This window comes from Elephantulus edwardii, unplaced genomic scaffold (genome assembly GCF_000299155.1).
Source record: "Elephantulus edwardii isolate Elephantulus edwardi_28Jun2011 unplaced genomic scaffold, EleEdw1.0 scaffold00014, whole genome shotgun sequence".
Classification (NCBI taxonomy): Eukaryota; Metazoa; Chordata; class Mammalia; order Macroscelidea; family Macroscelididae; genus Elephantulus; species Elephantulus edwardii.
In genome coordinates this window covers 4,225,126-4,244,558 of record NW_006399764.1, presented here as the reverse complement: position 1 = coordinate 4,244,558, position 19,433 = coordinate 4,225,126, and the positions used below count along the sequence as shown (strand labels likewise).

At 38.8% G+C, this 19,433-nt stretch overlaps 2 protein-coding genes across 2 annotated transcripts in view; both read right to left on the bottom strand.

Moving 5' to 3' along the window:
- The window catches only part of LINGO2 (leucine rich repeat and Ig domain containing 2), a 527,177-nt gene that overhangs the window by 236,401 nt on the left and 271,343 nt on the right, over nt 1-19,433 (bottom strand). The window lies entirely within an intron of this gene.
- On the bottom strand, nt 13,289-13,762 carry LOC102864520 (60S ribosomal protein L24-like). The gene has a single exon (XM_006881256.1). The coding sequence runs from the start codon at nt 13,760-13,762 to the stop codon at nt 13,289-13,291; it is 474 nt and encodes a 157-aa protein (XP_006881318.1).

Genomic DNA, 19,433 nt, shown 5'->3' with positions numbered 1-19,433 from the left:
GCATGCAGGTAGTGTAACTATGATGGTGCACACCTTTCCTTATTTTAAGTCACATGTTATTCCCTTCTTTTGCACAAACAACTATCTTTTGTTCTTTGTGCAAGTTCTGCATGAGCATAATTAAATGTTCTGAAACTCCCACTCTTTATAATGCTATCCAGGATTAATTATGATTCACAGAGTTGAATGCCTTTGCATTGCCAATAAAACAGAAGTAAACAACTTTCTGGTGTTCTTTAATTTCAGCTGGCATCAACAGTGATAACTCTTGTTTTACATCATATTAGCTATATCTATCTACTATTTCTAGAAATACTCTATTGATGTAGGTCTGCGACCCTTTTAAAATTTATCTTCAGTATAGATAATCTATGCCTTCAAATTGTGGTGCTGGAGAACAGTCTTGAACATATCATGAACGGCCCAGAAAAAAAATAGGTCTGTCTTGGAGAGGGTGAAACCAGGAGGCTAGGATTTTGAAGGTCCATTTCACAAACTTTGGGCAAGTTGCCATGACAGCCCAGTTCTTGGAGAATGCCATCATGCTTGGAAGATTGGAGTGACAGTGCAGGAGAGAAAGACCCCAGATGAGATGGATTAATATAGCAACTGGGGTAATAGGGGTTGGTGTATCAGAATTAGTGAGACTGACTCAGGACAGGGCATGGTTGAGAGCTGCTGTACATAGAACTGCTATGGGTTGCAGGTGATTCAATGGCACATAACAACAACATACATAATCTCATTATCATGTAATATTGTTGTTGTTATAGGCAGTCAAGTCACCTGTAATTCGTAGCGACCCTACAGCTCTTCCAGTTGGTTGACCAGGTCTTTTAAATTTCTTGGCATAGATCTGTGAGGATGTCCAGCACTGCATCCATTTGTTAAAACACCTCATTTGACATTCCATCAGTTCCAGAAGGCTTGTTTTACCCCAATGTCTTAAGATATAGTTGAATATCATCCTTTCATACCATTTGTTCTTGATCATATATTATGTTCTGTTGTTGTTATTTGTCTTCAAGTTGACTATGATTCAGTGACCCTATGAACAACAATTCTAAATCTTGCCCTATGCTGATTCAACCTGACCATCTCTAACACACTTGACTTCATTACCACAGTCTCAGTGTCAACCCATCTCTCCTGTACTGACCCTCCACATTTCCAAACATGATGCCCTTCTCCTGACAACATGCTCAAAGTATGTGAGACAGACTTCAAAATCCTTTATTCCAAGAAACAACCTAGTTTCACCCTCTCGAGGACATACAAGTTTGTGGGCTTTTTTGTGTTGGTGTTGGGTTTTTTTTTTCAGTCCATAATATGTTAAATTTTTTCTTCCAGCACCACAACTCAAAGGCATGAATTCTTCTATCAGCCTTTGTCATTGTCCAGCTCTCATGAATAGTAAGCAGTTGAGAAAACCATGGCCTGTATCAAGCACACCTTAGTTTCTAGATGGAAATCGTGCTTCTTTAGCACTCTAGACAGGTCCTTGACAGTAGGTTTTTCCAAAACAACTCATCTTTTAATTTCCTGACTGCTGGTGCCAAGAGTGTTGATTGTGAATCAGAGCAAGATAAAAAGAGTGAAATAAAAACTTCAATTTTTTTATTCATCTATAATGATGCTGCCTATTGGCCTGGTGGTGAGGATTTTTATTTTCTTGATGTTGAAGTACAATCCATATTGAATACTATAGTCCTTGATCCTCTGCAGCAAATGCTGAGAGTCCCTTTTCAGTTTTGATGAGCAAGGTCGTATCATATGCAAAACAGCTTGCTGATGAGTCTGCTTCCAGTTCTTATGTCACAGTCTTCTTCAGATAGTTCAGTCTCTTGAATGATCTGTTCAATATATATATTGAAGAGGTGTGGAGAAAGGATACATCTCTGACACCTTCCTTTCTTAATTTTGAACCATGCAGGGTTCCCTTGCTCTGTAAAAACATCAGCTTCTTGGTCTAGGTATAGATTCCACATGAACATAATCAAGTCTTCTAGGATTCACATTCTTTTCAATGTTAGACACAGCTTGTTGTATTCCACATAGTCAAATGCTTGATAGATAAACAAATATCCTTTTGGTTCTCTCTTCTTTCAGCCAAGATCCATCTGATGTCAGAAATGATATCTCTATGGCCTTGGTCTATTCTAAACCTAGTTTTTCTTTCTTGAAGTCCTCTATTGACATACTTGTTTTAATCATTTTTACATAATCTTTAGCAAGATTTTGCTTGCATGTGATATTAGAGATATTGTTAAATAATTTACACAGTGTGTTGGATAACCATTTTAGGGAATGGAAAGAAATATGGATTTCTTCCTGTCAGTTGGCCAGGTAGCTGTCCTCCAGATTTCTTGGCACAATCAAGAGAGCACATCCAGGGCTTTATCTGTAGGTTGAAATACATCGCAGGTATTCCATCAATTCCTGGGGCCTTATTTTATTTTTTTCAAATTCCTTCAGGCTACCTTGAACTTATTTTTTTTAATTACAGCTTGTTCTTGATCAAATACTACTTCCTGAAATTGTCCTGTGCCTGCCAATCCTTTTAGTATAGTGACTTCATCTATTTGTTTTAATAGTTTGTTCACTAAGATTAATTTATAAGAAGTATCAGTCAATGTAGTCCCAAATGCTTGATGTACCATATAAGTCCATGATTCCTGACATAAATAGCTTCTCATTCCTCCCTGCCCTGTTTCCTAGGCCCTTCATGTTCATTGGGTTCAATGATTCACTAGAAATTCTCCCAGAGACTCAGACCTTTTAGAAGAATGACTCACAAGAGTGTGGACAGAGGCTGCTTTTGGAGAACTGGTGAGTGATGGGCCAGGTCCTGTAAAGTGCTTGCTGAAAATGAGAGGGACCTTAGGCACTTGATGCAAAGGATCAAGGACTGCAGCCTTCAATATGGATTACTTCTCAACATCAAGAAAACAAAAATTTTCACTCCAAGTCATTGGGCAACATCATGATAAGTGAAGGGAAGATGTTTAATCTTGCTTGGATCCACAGTTAACACCCTTGGTATCAGCATCAGGAGTTCTAGAGATGAATAACATCAAACAAAGCAAAGGAAAATGGCATGGTTTAGAATCACAAAAAATGTGCATCAGAGCTGTATCCTTTCTCCATGCCTAGTCAATCTGTAAACTGAGCAAATAATTCTAGAACCTGGACTTTATGAAGAAGAGTGTGACACCAGATTGGAAGAAGACTCATAGACAACCTGTGTCATGCAGATGACACTTTGCTTGATGAAAATGAGGGGGGCTTTAGGTACTTGATGCAGAGGATCAAGGACGGCAGCCTTCAACATGGATTACTTCTCAACATCAAGAAAACAAAAATTTTCATCCCAAGTCATTGGGCAACATTATGATAAGTGGAGAGAAGATGTTTAATCTTGCTTGGATCCACAGTCAACACCCTTGCTATCAGCATCAGGAGTTCTGGAGATGAATAGCATTTGGAAAGTCAGCTGCCAGAGACCTCTCTAAAGACTAAAATGAGCTTGATTAAAAACTTAGACTTTGCAGTCACCTGTTATGTATCAGAACTGCACAGTGACTAAGGATGACAAGAGATGAATTGATGCCTTTGTGTTTGATGTTGGAGAAGAGTGCTGAATATCTCAGGGAGTGCCAAAAGACTGAACATATATGTCTTGAAGAAGATAAAATCAGAGTGCTCCTTGAAGGCAAGGATCGGGAAGCATTAATCACACTTTGGGCATGTTGCTAGGAAAGGCTATTTCCTGGAAAGGGGAAGAAAGTCAATGAAAGAGATGAAGACCTGCAGTGAGATGAAATGAACTGACACAACGACTGCAGCAATGGACTCAAGTGTGTCAGAGACGATGAAGATGGCACAGGACAGGGTTCAGATTTGTTGTTCATAGAGTTGTTATGAACTCTGCTTGTGAGCACTTCACCACAATAGCATCTAGTTCAACCTTAAGAGAGATGAAGAAAAGTCCAGTGAGAAGATGTGATTTGTAAAAAAAGACTCACTCAGCCTTCTCAGTGATGCAACTGGCACAGAACAAAGTTTTCTAATTCCTCAATTAAGTTCTTTTTATAAAAAATTTCAGCTTTTTCTGGGAATAGAAAGCATTATTGGAAATAGCTCTAATTGACATTTGTAATAACCACTATTCCCTACCCAAAGGCATCATAAACACATATGAATAAAGAATATTTTATTTCTCATGTGTGCATGTGTATGTGTACATACATATACATATGTACACATATGCACACATATAAAGTCCTGCTGGCTTTACTCCATTTGTATCATTTAGATATACTATATTTTTTGAAAAAGGCTCTTCACATGTCAAATTCATATTTTATTTATAAGCTAAAAGTTCTATTTATAATATTTGGATAATAAAGAGAAACATACAAAATAAAAATGTGTTTATGAGAAATAATTTTTTACACATCTGTAATTTGACCCTAAACATACATATATACCTTTGCAGCATAATCATATATGTTCTGGTGGGTTTCTACTTTAGTTGATTTTTTTTCTTCTTTAAAATCTAAGAAGTCACAGAGTAATCTCTTTATGCTACTTCACCTATTACAGGGGCCTATGAATATATTTATTGATCTTCAGGTAAACACTTGGAGATTTTGTCAATTTTGACATTGATCCCCGTGTGAAGTAAAGGACTTTTCTAGGTTTAGAACTGTGCCTCAATTTTAACTGCTAGTTTGAACTCCAGACCCTTTAAAATAGATCTTAAGACTCTTCATCAGATTTTTGAAACTTGCTGCTTATTTTCTGATATAACTGTATTTGTTCTGCTATGACTGTATTACTTTCGGATTTGGGAAGGTCAGCCACTGATAAATCTGATATTCAGTTCTCCCTCTGGCAATGAAGCTGCAAAAGAGGGCTTTTAAACTTTCTGTGGGGATAAGTATTGAAGAATGGTGCCAGATTTGCTAAAATACAGTTCTTTTTTCTTGGTCTAAACTCTTAGAAAGTTCTCAATCTCTCACAGTATGATGACTGATGATCATTTAAACTTTATTAGAAGAAGCTCTGATGAAGTAGTGTGTTCCATGTTGAATGGTTAACCAAAGGACCAGTGGTTGTAACCCACCACCCACTCCAAGGGAGAAAAATATATGTGTTGAGTAACAGAGAGTCAGAACTGAACCATAGCTGACCCTCTGGTGGGTTTTCAGAGTCAGTTAATTGCCTGGGAGGAGATTACCCATCCTTCTTCCACAGAGCAGCTGGTGGCCTTGAACCATGTGTGGCTTCAGGATTGCAGCACAGCTTCTTGCCACTAGACCACCAGATAGTCTTATCCTATAAAGACTTACAGACTCACAAACCTAATGAGGGTTTGCTTTGAATAGAAATTGATCTGATGACAGTGAATGGGTAGTTGTTGTTGTTAGCTGTCGAGTCAAGTACGACTCATAGTGACCCCAAGAACAAAAGGCCTGAAGCCCCTCCACAACCATCGCCACTTATCAAAGTTCACAGAGTTTCCAGAGGCATGCTGTTTAGGAGGTGGATGCCACTCCTGCTTCCATGAATGGATAGAAGCAGCTGTAAACACAAGATACAGGTTTTTGTCCTAACAACTACAATTTAGCTAGCTAGATAAGTTACAGACACAAGGGAAAATAACGTAAAGTATCATTAAGAACATCATAAAAGTCATTAAAGAAAAGCATAATAAAGGTAGATACTACAAATATGCAGTTAGAGAAGTGAGAAACTCTCTTTAGGTTAAGAGGATTAGAATATGGGGTAATAGAGAAAAAGACAAAAATAAAATCCATACGCTTATTATGTGGTCAGAACTGACTCAGCTGAACCTCTAGTGGGGTTTGACAGGCTGTGAATCGTGTGGAAGAAGATTGTCCTTCTTTCTCCCTTGGGGCTGCGGGGGGATTTGAAGCATCAGAGAGGTGAAACCTCTGGGTTAAGAGCACAGTTCTACGCTACTGGAGCTCTGTTATTCTGATTGAGACATGTTGTCATGTGCCGTCGAGACACCTGCGACTCATAGTAACCTTATGTACAACAGCCCTAAACCCTGCTCTGTCTTGTGCCAGTCTCACTGTCTCTGACACACCTATTCCACTACTCCAGTCACTGAATCAACCCACCTCATATTGTGAGGCAAATAAGAAGAGATGAAAAATATTAGAATAGACTCCGAGAATTCAAATTTGGCCACAGAAAGGAATTTATGAGTACATTTTCCTTACACAAGCATTTGAGGTCTTCCTCAAAAGAGGCCCATGTCTGTTTTACTTAAGTCTTTCCACACAGAGGTTAAAACAAAATATAACAAAACAAAACAAATCCCAACTATACTGGATACTTGGAATTCCTCAAAAATGTTTCTTTTATGTTTCTTTTTGTCTTTTATGACATTTACTACCCTTCTTGCATCCTGCTACACTGCTCATCTGTTCTTTAAGAAGATGTAAAAAAGCCAATTTATCATTGTCAAGTCTCATAAAGTTTCAGAGTTTCTAGGAATAACATGCAGAAAAAGAGTATGGAATTACTTTCAACTTCATAACAAAAACAAAAAAATAATAAAACAAAGAAAGAAACAAAACCCCCGCAAACACTATTTTCATGCTGTTTTCCACAGTGTGACTCTGGGATGGTGAGCTAAATGTCTGGTGTTTTGCCAACACTGTTCAAAGTGTAGGTGTCTTGGTTGCAGAGTGGTCAAAGTGCTTGACTGCTAGTTGCTAGATTGGTGGTTCAAAATCCATGGGGAAGGTCTACTCTGCCCAATAGCATTGCTTTGCGTTACGATGGACTTGAGGGCCGTGGATAAGGTTCAGCATCCAGAGAAAGACTCCACATGGTTCATAAAGATTTTAGGAGTATTCTTAATGAGATGATTTCTTTTTCTTCCTTGAAATCTCACTGCATTTTCTGGTTATTTTCTGTCAGTTTATTAATTCTACTTTATATGCCTGCACTTATCAGTGGCAATAGACTTAAGCTCCTTGAAAGCAAAGACTGTGTCCTACTCATCTTTTTATCTCTCCAAAATAACTAGTACAATAATTATATTCTTATCAGATGTTTCATGAATTGAATAATGAACAAGGGGGGAGGGGGAGATCTAGGGCTGAAAAATAAATTGTATTATAAAAGCATAAATAAAGAAGTCTGGCAGGTAACTGTTCTATAACAGTTTCTTGGTTTTTCCTTATGATAATCAGATGTTAGGTGGTGGTGTTTTTGTTATGTACCATCGAGATGGAAGTGACCCATAGCTGGCCCTCTGGTGGGTTTTTAGAGACAGTGGATTGTATGGAGAGGAGGTTGTCCATCTTTCTTCCATGGAGCAGCTAGTGGATTAGAACTGTGTGTCTCCAAATTGGCAGAAGAATGCCTAAGTACTAAGCCACCAGACATATTTGCTTTCACATGTTCCACTGATTTTAAGTTGTTGACCTATAACTTATAGGTTGAGGAAAGGTCTTCAGTTGGAAAGAAAGAAAGGAATGAACATTTGCAAATGTATCACAGCAGGCAGGGGGACTTCAGGCAAATTTGTATTGTTAGAGAAGAAAGGAGTTATGCAAAGAAAGAAATATATGCTTAGAGTGAAAAGTTGAGTTTACTAAAAAGTATAAAAACTCCTCCACACATTGTAGTAGAAAGATTATAGCTTTTGGGGATCAAAGTTTGAAATTCAAAACCACATATGATGAGACCTATCACTGAAGTATGCCTCTTTGGGTAAATTGAGTTACTCTTTTGAACTTTAGTTTCTTCACTTGTAAAAAAAAAAAAATCACAACACGCAAACTCATTGTTGTTGAGTTGGGAACAACTCATAGCTGACAAACCAGTGGGTTTTCAGAGACTGTTAAGTCACACGAAAGGAGATTGCCCATCTTTTTTCCAGGAATAACTAGTGAGTGGGTTTGAACCATCTGCCTTTGGGATGGCAGTGCAAATCCCTACCACAAGGCCACCAGAATTCCATTCATTTATAAAAGAGACATAGTACCAAAAAGCTCAAAAGTAAATGTTGGTTGTTGTTGATTGCGGTTGAGTCGAGCTCAACTCATAGCCATCCTATGAACAAAAGGTCTTTCTGTAACTATCAACATTTATCAAAGGTCATAGAGTTTCCAAAGGCATGTTGTTAGTAACTGTATAGGCATTTAAAAATTATCTACCCATATAATCTATTCCCTGTGTTATTTTTCTCTGTCATTTATGGTTTCACTGACTTGGCTTTTCTCCTTTAGATTTTATTGATGAATTTAGTTACCAAACCCAAAACCCACTGCTTTAGAGTGAACTCCATGCCAAAGTCACACTTTTGTTATCAACACAAAAATGCTGAGTTTGTGTTTGTTTGTTTGGATTTTACCCCCTGAAGTTGAAAGTGACTCTAGATTACTTTTCTGTATCTTAATTCTCTCTCTCTCTCTCTCTCTACGTATATATATATACATATATATTTTTTTTTTAATTCTACACATGTATATATTCCAAATTTTTAACTTTCCAACAGGTCAGTAAATGTGATTCCTCTCTTCTCCTTTTATTCCTTCACATCAAAAACATGATTTAAAGAAATCATCTAAGAGAAGAAGGCAGATGTCACAGGTTATAGCTGTCAGGATTATAACCATTTGAGGTACTTCTACTAGACTAAACTTTCATCTTTATGACCATTCTGATTTCCTGAGGTTATAATGGTTTGACAGGTAAAAATTTGACAGGTAGACTTTAAAATAAATTATCTAGGAGCTGCTTTATAATTTTTTTCTTTCACATCAAATCCCTCATTTTAATAAATAAGGTTTTTCATATGTAATATTAATGCAGAGGCCTTTGATTTTCGTATTTTAACTCAACAGAAGAACCATTTAAACCAGTTGGCCCATGAAGTGGAACGCACTTCATGTCATTAGGGTCCCAGAATATGTTTTCCCTTTTCCTTGGTTGACATACTTTTCAAGGAGAAAATAAAGCTGACCTTGACCTATTTGCTTTCAATGGGCACTTATGTGAATAGCAACAGCAGTCACTATGTCTCAAACTGAGACATCACATCAGTGTGAGCAGACACTCGTGTCCATCAAAAGGTAATCTCTACATACATGAATAAAACTCAGTGAGCTGTGGGCAAGGCTTTCAGACTATACATTTTTTAACATAAATACTCTAAGAATAAGCACCTTAAGTGTCACACAAATACAGAGGAAGACAAAAACAGTCTGCTAGCTCATTATAACAAACTAAAAAGAAGCCAACATTTCTTAAGGTGTATTTCAACTAAAACAATCAAGAAAGCTAACACTGCCCCATTTATTACTAACCTTTGAAAGGATTAAGGAGATACAAATTGAGTAAGAAAAAAAAAGATATGTATATGAATAAAATTAAATAAAGATCAGTCATATTAATGTGTATTATGCATGATATAACAACACCCCAACACTGATCAATTGCATTTAAATATTTAGGTAGATCTATTCCTTATGATTTTTCATCTGGAAATAGAAAATAGTTGCATATTTTTCATGCCAAATATCTGTTAATTATTTTAATTATGGATTTATGTATGTGTGATCGTATCTGGCAATTAAATAGAGTTGTCAATTAGAGAAACAGCATTGAATTTTGAGAAAGGACCTGCAATAGAGATATGGAATTGGAGTTAACAACCCATAAAACATATTGAAAATTCTGTGTAAAATATTAAAGGCAATACTTTTATGGTAAATGTACACACCAAGAATAATGTCTTTGAATTATTAATAATTTTAGGTCAGAATGTTAAGATACAAGCTTAAAAAATACAGGATAGACAGTACAGAGAGACATGGCCATAGTACTCAGAATCTTTTCATGTGTAATGAGGTTTTCTGTCTACTTATATGGCACTCCTGAATTTTCTTTGCTAACTCATTTATTTGTCTTTATCTTTATATAGGGGGTCTGGTTTTGATCTACTTATTTACGCTGAACTTTCCATAAATATTATTTCTCTAAATCTCATGCTTTAAATACCATCTGTAATTTACTGATGCCCAGATGTAAAGCTCTAGAACTCTTCATTTTAGTTCTAGATTTGATATATTCTCAAATGTCTTATCTTTCACAGACTAACACATATAATATTCAGCAAGAATAAGCAACAATTGACATCATCTATAAATATAAAAAGATAGGGTCCTTCCTGGAATGCTTCTCCTAATCCCTTACACAATCTTTTGAATCAACTGAATCCTGTCTATTCTATCTTTACAACATGCCTCAAATCATTGATTATCCTCTCTACCATATTGAAACATAAGTCATTGTAACAGTAGCCTGGGAAATTATAGTAGCTTCAGATTCTTCCCTTTATTTTCTATTCTTGTTCTGCAAAGTCTGTTTTCTACTTTTTAAAAAAACACCAAAGACAAAAAAAGAAACCACAACAAAAACAGTTATCAGTGAGAGACAGACATCTAGAGATCTAGAGTGGTAACTAGAGAGAAAGAGCTAAAGCAATATATTTAGAGATCCACAGAGAGAAATAAAAGAACATAGTTATAGATCTCCTATATGAATACTGCTAACTTCAAAACAAGCTCATCTCAGAAGCAACTAAATAGTAAGAAAAGAACAAAAGAAAAAACCAGACAAACCTAAATATACATAAACCTACAAAAGAGTGCTCAAATTCAGTTTCTAGAAAGATTTAGAAATAGAGAAAATGTGCAGCTCTTCTCTCAAAATCAATGCTATGACTACCAATAGGTCCTGAGATACAGCGTAATACCTGGGAGAGCCTGATGCTGAGAAAGAGGCTCAGGGGGAGCAATTCTAGAAAACATAAGTTTACCCTTTTAGTATGAGATACCTCTGAAATGCAAAAGCTCAAGTTGACACTCAAGCCATTGTTGAATGAGACTAAATTCTAATGAGTGAGGCCTCAGAGATTAGTCATCAGGTAATAAGTCATGTAGGACTGGAAGAGCAAAGACAATGCTACCCCACAACACTTCCTATAACTGATGATTGCCTTTGACAGCAGGGATGCTTCTCTTCGTGACAGTAGTTGGTAAATCAACAAGCAATAGGGACATGCAGTTGTGACAGCAGAAATGACTAGATTCTTTAGGCGTACATGTTTAAAGAAAATCCGACAAATTGGATAAACTATACAAAAAAGAAACAAAAAAGTTCTGAAAACAAGAACGTGAAGCTTTTGAATTACAAATCCGGGAAAGCTAACTAAGCCCCTAACAAGAACTCCCTGCAAATATCTCGTGCAGAAAAATCTTACCCATTCAACTGGGAGTAAAGCAACAATAAACAGGATGGTTTCTGGAATGATGGCCCACCAGAGAACTCACACCCAATAAAATGACACCAAAAAGCAATGATAATCCTGGAACTTAGAGCACCAAATGTTTAAAGAAGTAGCTCAGATATTGAGTGAAAGAAGAACCCAAATGCAAACACTGAAAAAGAAGACAGAATGAAATGGGAATAGAACTAGTCCAGTGCACCAAATTTGAGCTTTGGCTAGCTACTTTCTGGTCAGTACAAGAACCCAGTACTGCAGTGATGCCCAAACTAGTGACCAGCTGTGGAGTTTATCTTTCAATATGGCTTCCCTAGCCTTCTGAATGTGGTGGATGACTGACCCTCTGAATGGGCGGGGTTATGCAAATGAAGCATGTACTGTCTCGAGTCACATCTGCTCCTGCATGAGTCAAACATATACTATTGTGGATTTGGCACCAGGAAAGGAGCACACTGACCACTCTTGGAGGTGCCGTCCTCTCCACTGTCTACTGCTACATCTTTGAGTGGGAGCCTGGGTTGGCAGCTACTCTCTAGACTCCCTAGACCAACAGCTTTCTGCCTCTGACCGTCTTTTAGGTTGATAGACACTGTCCCTGATGGGAAGCTCTTGCGGGTTTGGCAGCGAGGACATCTCACACCCACAGTTAGGTCTGTACACTCTGTAACATTTGGAGCCGATGAAGTTTGCTCTCCCTGACAACCTCTGCACTGACAGCAACAATCTCTGGTAGGGAGTCTCTGTGGGTCTAGCATTTGGTACACACTAACCCCCACATAGGGAGGTGCAAGCATTCTACCTACTAGAGTTGGGTAGGGTGCTGTGTTGAAAACCAAAACTCACCGACAGCTTATCTTTTGGGCTAAGAGAAATGATCTTTGGCAGCATATGCAGTGGATCTGGTACCAATTGTACATATTCCTACACTGGGAGGCATACATGCTCTCCACTTTCTACCACTGCACAAGTGCCTCATCTGTGACTCAGTGCCCTGCCTGCACTCATCGCCTGGACTGAGAGACTCACCTTGACTTGTTGAAAAGACTAACTGAGGAACCTCTGAGACCAGCAGAAACTCTATCCTTGGCTGGGAGCTTTACCCCTTGGATGCCCTTTGTTGTTTTTGTTATGTGTTGTTGAGTGACCTTCGACTTATACTGACTCTATGTACAATAGCCCTAAACTCTGCTCTTTCCTGTGCCAATTTCACTGTCTCTAACACACCTACCCCAATTACCCCAGTCACTGAATCAATTCATCTCGTAGAAGGTCTTTCTCTCTTGCACAATCTCTCCACCGTCCTGAACACGACATTCCTCTCCAAGGACTGATCCCCCTTGCAACATGTTCAAAGTATGTCAGTCCAAGCTTCAGAATCCTTGCCTCCCAGGAGCAGCCTGGTTTAACCCTCTCTAGGATGAACCTGTTTGTTTCCTTAGCAGTCCATGGTATATTCAATACTCTGCTGCAACACCATAGCTCAAAGTCATCAATTCTCCTTCTGTCATCCTTAGTCATTGTCAAGCTCTCTGAAGCATAGCTAGTGAGTACAAAGACCATGGACTTTATCAGGCACACCTTAGTCTCAAGAGTGATATCCTTGCTCTTAAGTACTTTGGAGAAGTCTCTAACAGCTGAATTTCCCATCTCAATATGTCTTTTTTTTAAATTTAGGTTGTTTATTTTTCATTTCAATGAACATCTACAGAGATTTTGGAATTCCATTCATTCATTGTTGCACCCTTCTACCCGCACAAACCCCTCCCCCCCCTCCCGTTTGCTCCTGGTGTCAAGAGTGTTGGTTGTGGAGCCAAGTAAACTAAAGCTGTTAACAATCTCAATCTCTTCACCATCTATCATGATGCTGCCAATTGGCCCAGTGGTGGGAATCTGTTTTCTTTTTTTTTTTTTTTTTACAACTCCATCTTTATTTAAGCCTTATGAGCCTCCTTAGCGTTTTCCACCAACTCGGGGAGCAGAAACTTTCACAGGCTTCGCAATTTTTTGTTTAGGCGCTGCTTTTGTGGGAGCCTTAGTAGCAGCCATTGCAGTCTTTTTAGATGCTTGTTTAGCCTTTTTTGCTTCCTTGGCAGCCCTGATAGCCTGTTCTCGTTGAGCCTTTCTAACTTCAGGTTTTTGATTCCTCTTGGCCATTATATCAGCAAGAGATGCACCAGTGATGGCCCTTTGGAATTTGACTGCTCGGCGGGTTCTTTTCTTTTGAATTTCTTCCGACTGGCCCTTTTTGTGCTTCCTTCTGTAAAGGACAGTCCAATTGATCTGCCGTGGATTCCTTTTGGAAAGGAAAGCCGACTCGCATTTTGCATTAAGAAACTGGAACACCTTTCCGTCGATCCTGGTGTAGCGCCTCCCGTGCCCGGGGTAGATCTTGTACCCACTGAAACTGCACAGCTCAACCTTCATGGCTGCAACTTCAGCGACACTGGGAAAATGGCGAAAAAAGAGGGAATCTGTTTTCTTGATATTGAGCCTCAATCCACATTGAATGTCCTTGACATTCTGCAGTAAGCACTTCAAGTCCTCCTCATTTTCAGCATGCAGGGTTGTGTCATCTGCATAACACAGGTTGTTGATGATTCTTCCTCCAATCCTGATGCCACAGTTCTCCTCATAAAGCCCAGCCTCCCGGGTAATCTGTTCTGCATAACGGTTGGAAAGGTATGGAGATAGGACACATCCCTGGTGTACACCCCTCCCAATTTTGAATCATGCAGTATTTCTTTCCTCTGTTCTTATGACTGCCTCCTGGTCCAAGTATAGGTTTCGCAATAGCACGGTCAAGTGCTCTGGGATTCCCATTCTCCACAGAGTCAGCCACAGTTTGTTGTGATCCACACAGTCAAATGCCTTTACATAATCAGTGAAACACAGACAGACATTCCTCTGGTATTTCCTGCTTTCAGCCAAGACTCATCTAACATTAGCTACAATATTCCTAGTACCATGACCCCTTCTAAACCCAGCCTGGACTTCCGGCAGTTCTCTGTTGATGTGCTGTTTCAGTCATTTTTGGATAATCTTCAGCAGAATCTTGCTTGCTTGTGATATTAACGATACTGTTTGATAATTTCCACACTCTGTTAGGTCACCCTTCTTTGGAATGGGAACAAATATAGATCTCTTCCAGTCAGTTGGCCAAGCGGTTGTCCTCCAGATATCTTGACACAACTTGGTGAACACATCTAGGGTAGTATCTGTTAGTTGAAATACAACAATTGATATACCATCAATTCCCAAGGCCTTATATTTTGCCAATTCTTTCAAAGTAGCTTGAACTTCTTCCTTCATCACCATAGGCTCTTGCCCATATGTTGTTTCATGAAGTTCTTCATGTCTGCCAATTTATTTTGGTACAATGACTCTGTATACCCTTTCTATCTTCTTTTACTACTTCCTGAATCATTTAATATTCTGCGCAAAGCATCCATAAGTATTGTAACTCGAAGTTTGAATTTGTTCTTCATTTGCTGGGGCTTAAGAAATGCTGAACAAGTTCAGCCCTTTTGATTTTCTGACTCTAGCTCCTTGCACATTTCATTATAATATTTTACTTAGTCTTCGACCTTCCTTTTGATATCTTCTGTTCAACTTTTTAATATATTTATTTCTATCCTCTGCTATGCCTTTTTGGTACTCTAGTGCAATATTCAGAGTCTCTTTTGACATCCATTTTGGTCTTTTCTTTCTCCTCTGTCTTTGTAATGACCTGTTGCCCTCTTCCTGGATGATACTCTTGATATCCTTCCACAACTCATCTGTTCTTCACTCACTGGTGTTCATGGCTTCAAACCTGTTCCTGAGATGGTTTAGTATTCAGGTGGGATAGACTCAAGGTCATATTTTGGCTCCTGTGGATTTAATTTAATTTTGCTTAGCTTCAGCTTGAACTTGCATATGAGTAGTTGGTAGTCTGTTCCACAATCAGCACTCGGCCTAGTTTTAAGAGCTGATATTGAATTTCTCCAATGGTTTTTTCCACAGATGTAATCAGTCTGATTCCTGTGCATACAAACAGGTGAAATACATGTGTATAACCTGCGATTTTTTCTTATGAAATATATTTGAATTGAATAAATCATTGGGCAAAATTCAATCATTCTATCTCAAGCTTCAAATCTGTCACCAAGTCCATGTTTTCCGACTATTGATCCTTCTTCTCTGTTCCCAACTTTTGCATTCCAGTCACCCAATATTATTAATGTATCCTGATTGCATGTTCGAGCAATCTCTGACTGCAAAAGTTGGGGTAAATCTATTTCCTCTTCTTTGGCTCTGGTTGTTGGTGCATATATCTGAATGATAGTGGTATTTACTGGACTACCTTGTATGCATATGGATATTATCCTGTCACTCACAATATTGTATTTCAAGCACATCTGAAAATTACTTTTTTAACTATGAAAACAACCCAACTTCCCCCACCTTTTCATCTCCAGCATAATAGATATATGATCATTTGACTCAAAATGCACCATGCCAGTCCATCTCATTATGCCAACACCTAATATGTCAATATTTATGTGTTGCATTAGGTCAGCAAAGTATCAGGTCCTGACAGATACCATGTTTCTGTTATCTTATGCAGCACTGGTTCTGTTCTTGACCAGACACTCTTCCCCCAGCTATATCTCAGGCAAGAGGAAACTCAGATCAAGTCAGGGGCTGCAACTCTAACTTTCTGATGCAGTCACAGAGACTTCATCCTGGATTAGACATCTTTCCTCCATTCATTTCAGCAGTGGCAAGAACTCCAACTGGGTATCCTTTCTCCAGGCTTCTACTTGATTTCTTCTCTGCCACCTCCCCTGTTTTCCTTACTCATGCCGTCTCTTTATTTCCTCTTCTCTTTCGCTTTTCCTTTTAGCTTTTTGGTTTTGTTTGTTTGTTTTTTAAGTTTTCTTCTTATGTTTTTGTACCCCCACTGCCCATCTGATGAGAAATCAAAAGTACTCAAAGTGTTCATCACACTTTCACTTTCAGCCCCTTCTCCACCCAGTGTGGTGTCTAATGGATTACAGAATGACAATGACATTCAAAATTTTCATCATGGTCACCTTCTTCCTTTCAACTTTTGCCACATTAATTTCTTTTCTATGTACATGGCTATTTTTTAGTTTCAAGCACAGTTCTCATTGAGCTCTTGAAAGCTAAGTCTCATACAATGAACCCAGAGAGAGAGTTGTCTTCACCTCTTTCCGTATCTCTTAGGTTCTTAGCAATAACTACTGCCTCCATCATTCTGTTTATTACCTCTCTAGTCTTTAGCTAACCAATTACCTCATTACTTATAGTGTTTACTTGTTCTTTGAAATACTTGGGTATGTGAAGGAAGAATCCAGCCTGGCACTACTCCCGCCCCCCCCCCCCAGTAGGCACTTAATAAGGTCTGATGAGTAGTAAAAGAGGGTGAGAGAAAATATTTCTAGGGTTTCTTCTATTTCCAATGTCCTACCTAGTGTCTTTGTCTAATAATTTACTTTGTAGAATCTGAAAGAATGCACCAAGAACATATAATACACTTTTTGTCTTTGTGTACCTTGATGTACATAAGGGAGTTTGCAGGATTCAAAGCTATTTTACACAGACTCACAATGAGTTGCAGGCAACTTGATGGCATATGACAACAATAAAAAACAATAAAAACAACCTTGATGTGTCAAGCTGCCAATTACATCATTGATTTTAAGATTTTTTTTTTTTAAACTACTGCAAATAAATGAGCAGGCGACTTGACGGCACACAACAACAACAACAACAACAACATTATAGCCTAGTGGCAAGAAACTGTGCTGCAATCCCAAAGGCACACAATTTGAATTCATCGGCTGCTCTGCAGGAGAACAGGTAATCTCCTCCTGTGTAATTAACTGCCTCTGAAAACCCACTGGAGGATCAGCTATGGGTTGGTTCTGACTCACAGGTACACAACATCAACAACATTATAAGAATATGTTGTTAGTGGAGTTTGTGTTAGCATCTTTGAGCTGCCCTGACTCGGAGTGAGCATGTGCATCAGAGGGGAACTACACTCCATTGGATTTTCAGTGTCTGATTTTTCAGTAGACCACTGAGCTTGTCTCCTGAGCTGCTTCTCGGTGGACTAAAACCTCCACCTTTTCATTTGGCTGCTAAATGCAAATGGATTAGCTAAGGCTGCTTTGGGTCGTGTTGTTGTTGATGTTAGATGCCACTGAGTCGCATATGACTCCTAGCGGTCCTATGAAGCCCAGATCTGGACTCTGTTCTACCCAGAGCCACCCTTAGCATCCCTGACACAGTTGAACTCATTGCTGCAGTCACTGTATCAATTTATCTTACTGAGGGCCCTTCTCTCTTACGCTAATCCTCTATCTTTCTAAACCTGATGTTCCTTTCTATGGAACAGCCTCTCCTAACCACAGGCCCAAAGCATGTGACAATGGGCTCTGCAGCCTTGCCTGTAAGGAGCACTCTGGTCGCCCTTCTCTAAAATGTATCTGGTTGTTCTTTTGACAGTCCGTGTGACACTAAGTACTTCTCTCCAACACTCCAACTCAAAGGCATTGAGTCTTCCTCTTTCACTGTCCATCCAGCTCTGCGACTGGTGGTAGTATTTAATACTGCAAATAAATGAGCAGCACTGCGGTCGGCCCATTAGAAAAAGGCAATCCTTCCTCCAGGCAGATGAAGCTGTATCCACCTCTACTGAGCTCTGTGTAGGACGTTATCTGTTCTAACATCTCCTAAACTTACACTAGGTCTCCAGTTGTATTCTACTAGAAGACAGTTCTGTGTATCACCTGTTGAACGAGGTAATCACTCGACATTTGTCAGTGAAAAGCAATGAAATTGCTAGTACTGCCTGGCAGGGAGACTAAGATTTACCTTTCTGTTTTCACGCTTTCTTTTCCTGCCTCACGTTAGAGGCACTCTGTGTGTGTGTGTGTGTGTGTGTGTGTGTGTGTGTGTGTGTGTGTGTGTTATTGTTTTTGTCCTCCCTACCCTGTTGAATTTTCATGTAACTTATGGGAAATTTTAGAGAGAGATACTCTTGTGCTGTTTCCAAATCTCATAAACTTTGTTGAGGCAATTTTACTTTTCAGATGTCCTTATCCAGATGAGGCTTGCTTTTGTGTACGGCAGTCCATGGAGAGCTGAGGAGCTAGCAGGAATACCATATCTGTCTTTCAATTAAAATCCACCAGCAGCTCTGAGAGAAAGATGAAATTTACAGCCTCTGAAAACTCATTAGAGGGTCAGTGATAGGCAGCTCCCAGTTTAAGGCAATGAACGGATCTGAACTGATGCTTCACATCGTGAGCTGTGGTGGCATAGTCCACAGGAAGCTGCTGTGGTAGGACCTCACTGGTGCTTCAAAGCCATCAACAACTGCAGGACAGAGAGAGGAGCAATCTCTTCCCTAGAGATTCAGTCTCTGAAAACCTGCTAGACGGTCTGCTATGAGTCAAGCTGTATTTAATGATAAAAATTGGTATTTTTCCCATTACTTTAAGACATATCTTATCATATTTTGAGTCCCAGGAAATAAGAAAGATTTCTAGAGAATTAATGTAAAGTTATTCACTTAAATCTGAATAATCTGTCAAGTTCAACACCTGAAGCCCGTTGTGAGCAATTTTTTTTCTGATAATTTCTTGAACTACTCACTTTAAAGAAATGCAATTCCTAAAGATATCTAGTTACTATTATTTCTGAGGACATGGCCCAGGATAGGGCTAAGTTTGATCTGTTGTTCATAAGGTCATTATCAACTTGATGGCACCAACACTCTTTCCTGCTTAATATTTATATGTCCAATCAAGTTTATTTTTTAATGAAAATCCTGTATACTGATATTACCTTCATTTTTAGAGATGAGGACAACTTCAGAGAAGTTAGATAAGTGCTCAGGACCACTTTGACATGTAAAATAAAAGTAAACAAACAGTTACTAAGATTTAGTGATAGCCCTGGCTGGCTCCTGAATCCTGTACTTTGATATACCACTTTATGGATTTGCTCAAAGATTTAACGCAAACAAACAACCGAATTACCGAGCACACTGTTCAATATCTTTCCATGGTTTTTTAAAATT

Bases quoted from the DNA above. Each gene is read 5' to 3' on its own strand.
- LOC102864520 (XM_006881256.1), bottom strand. From the start codon at position 13,762: ATGAAGGTTGAGCTGTGCAGTTTCAGTGGGTACAAGATCTACCCCGGG.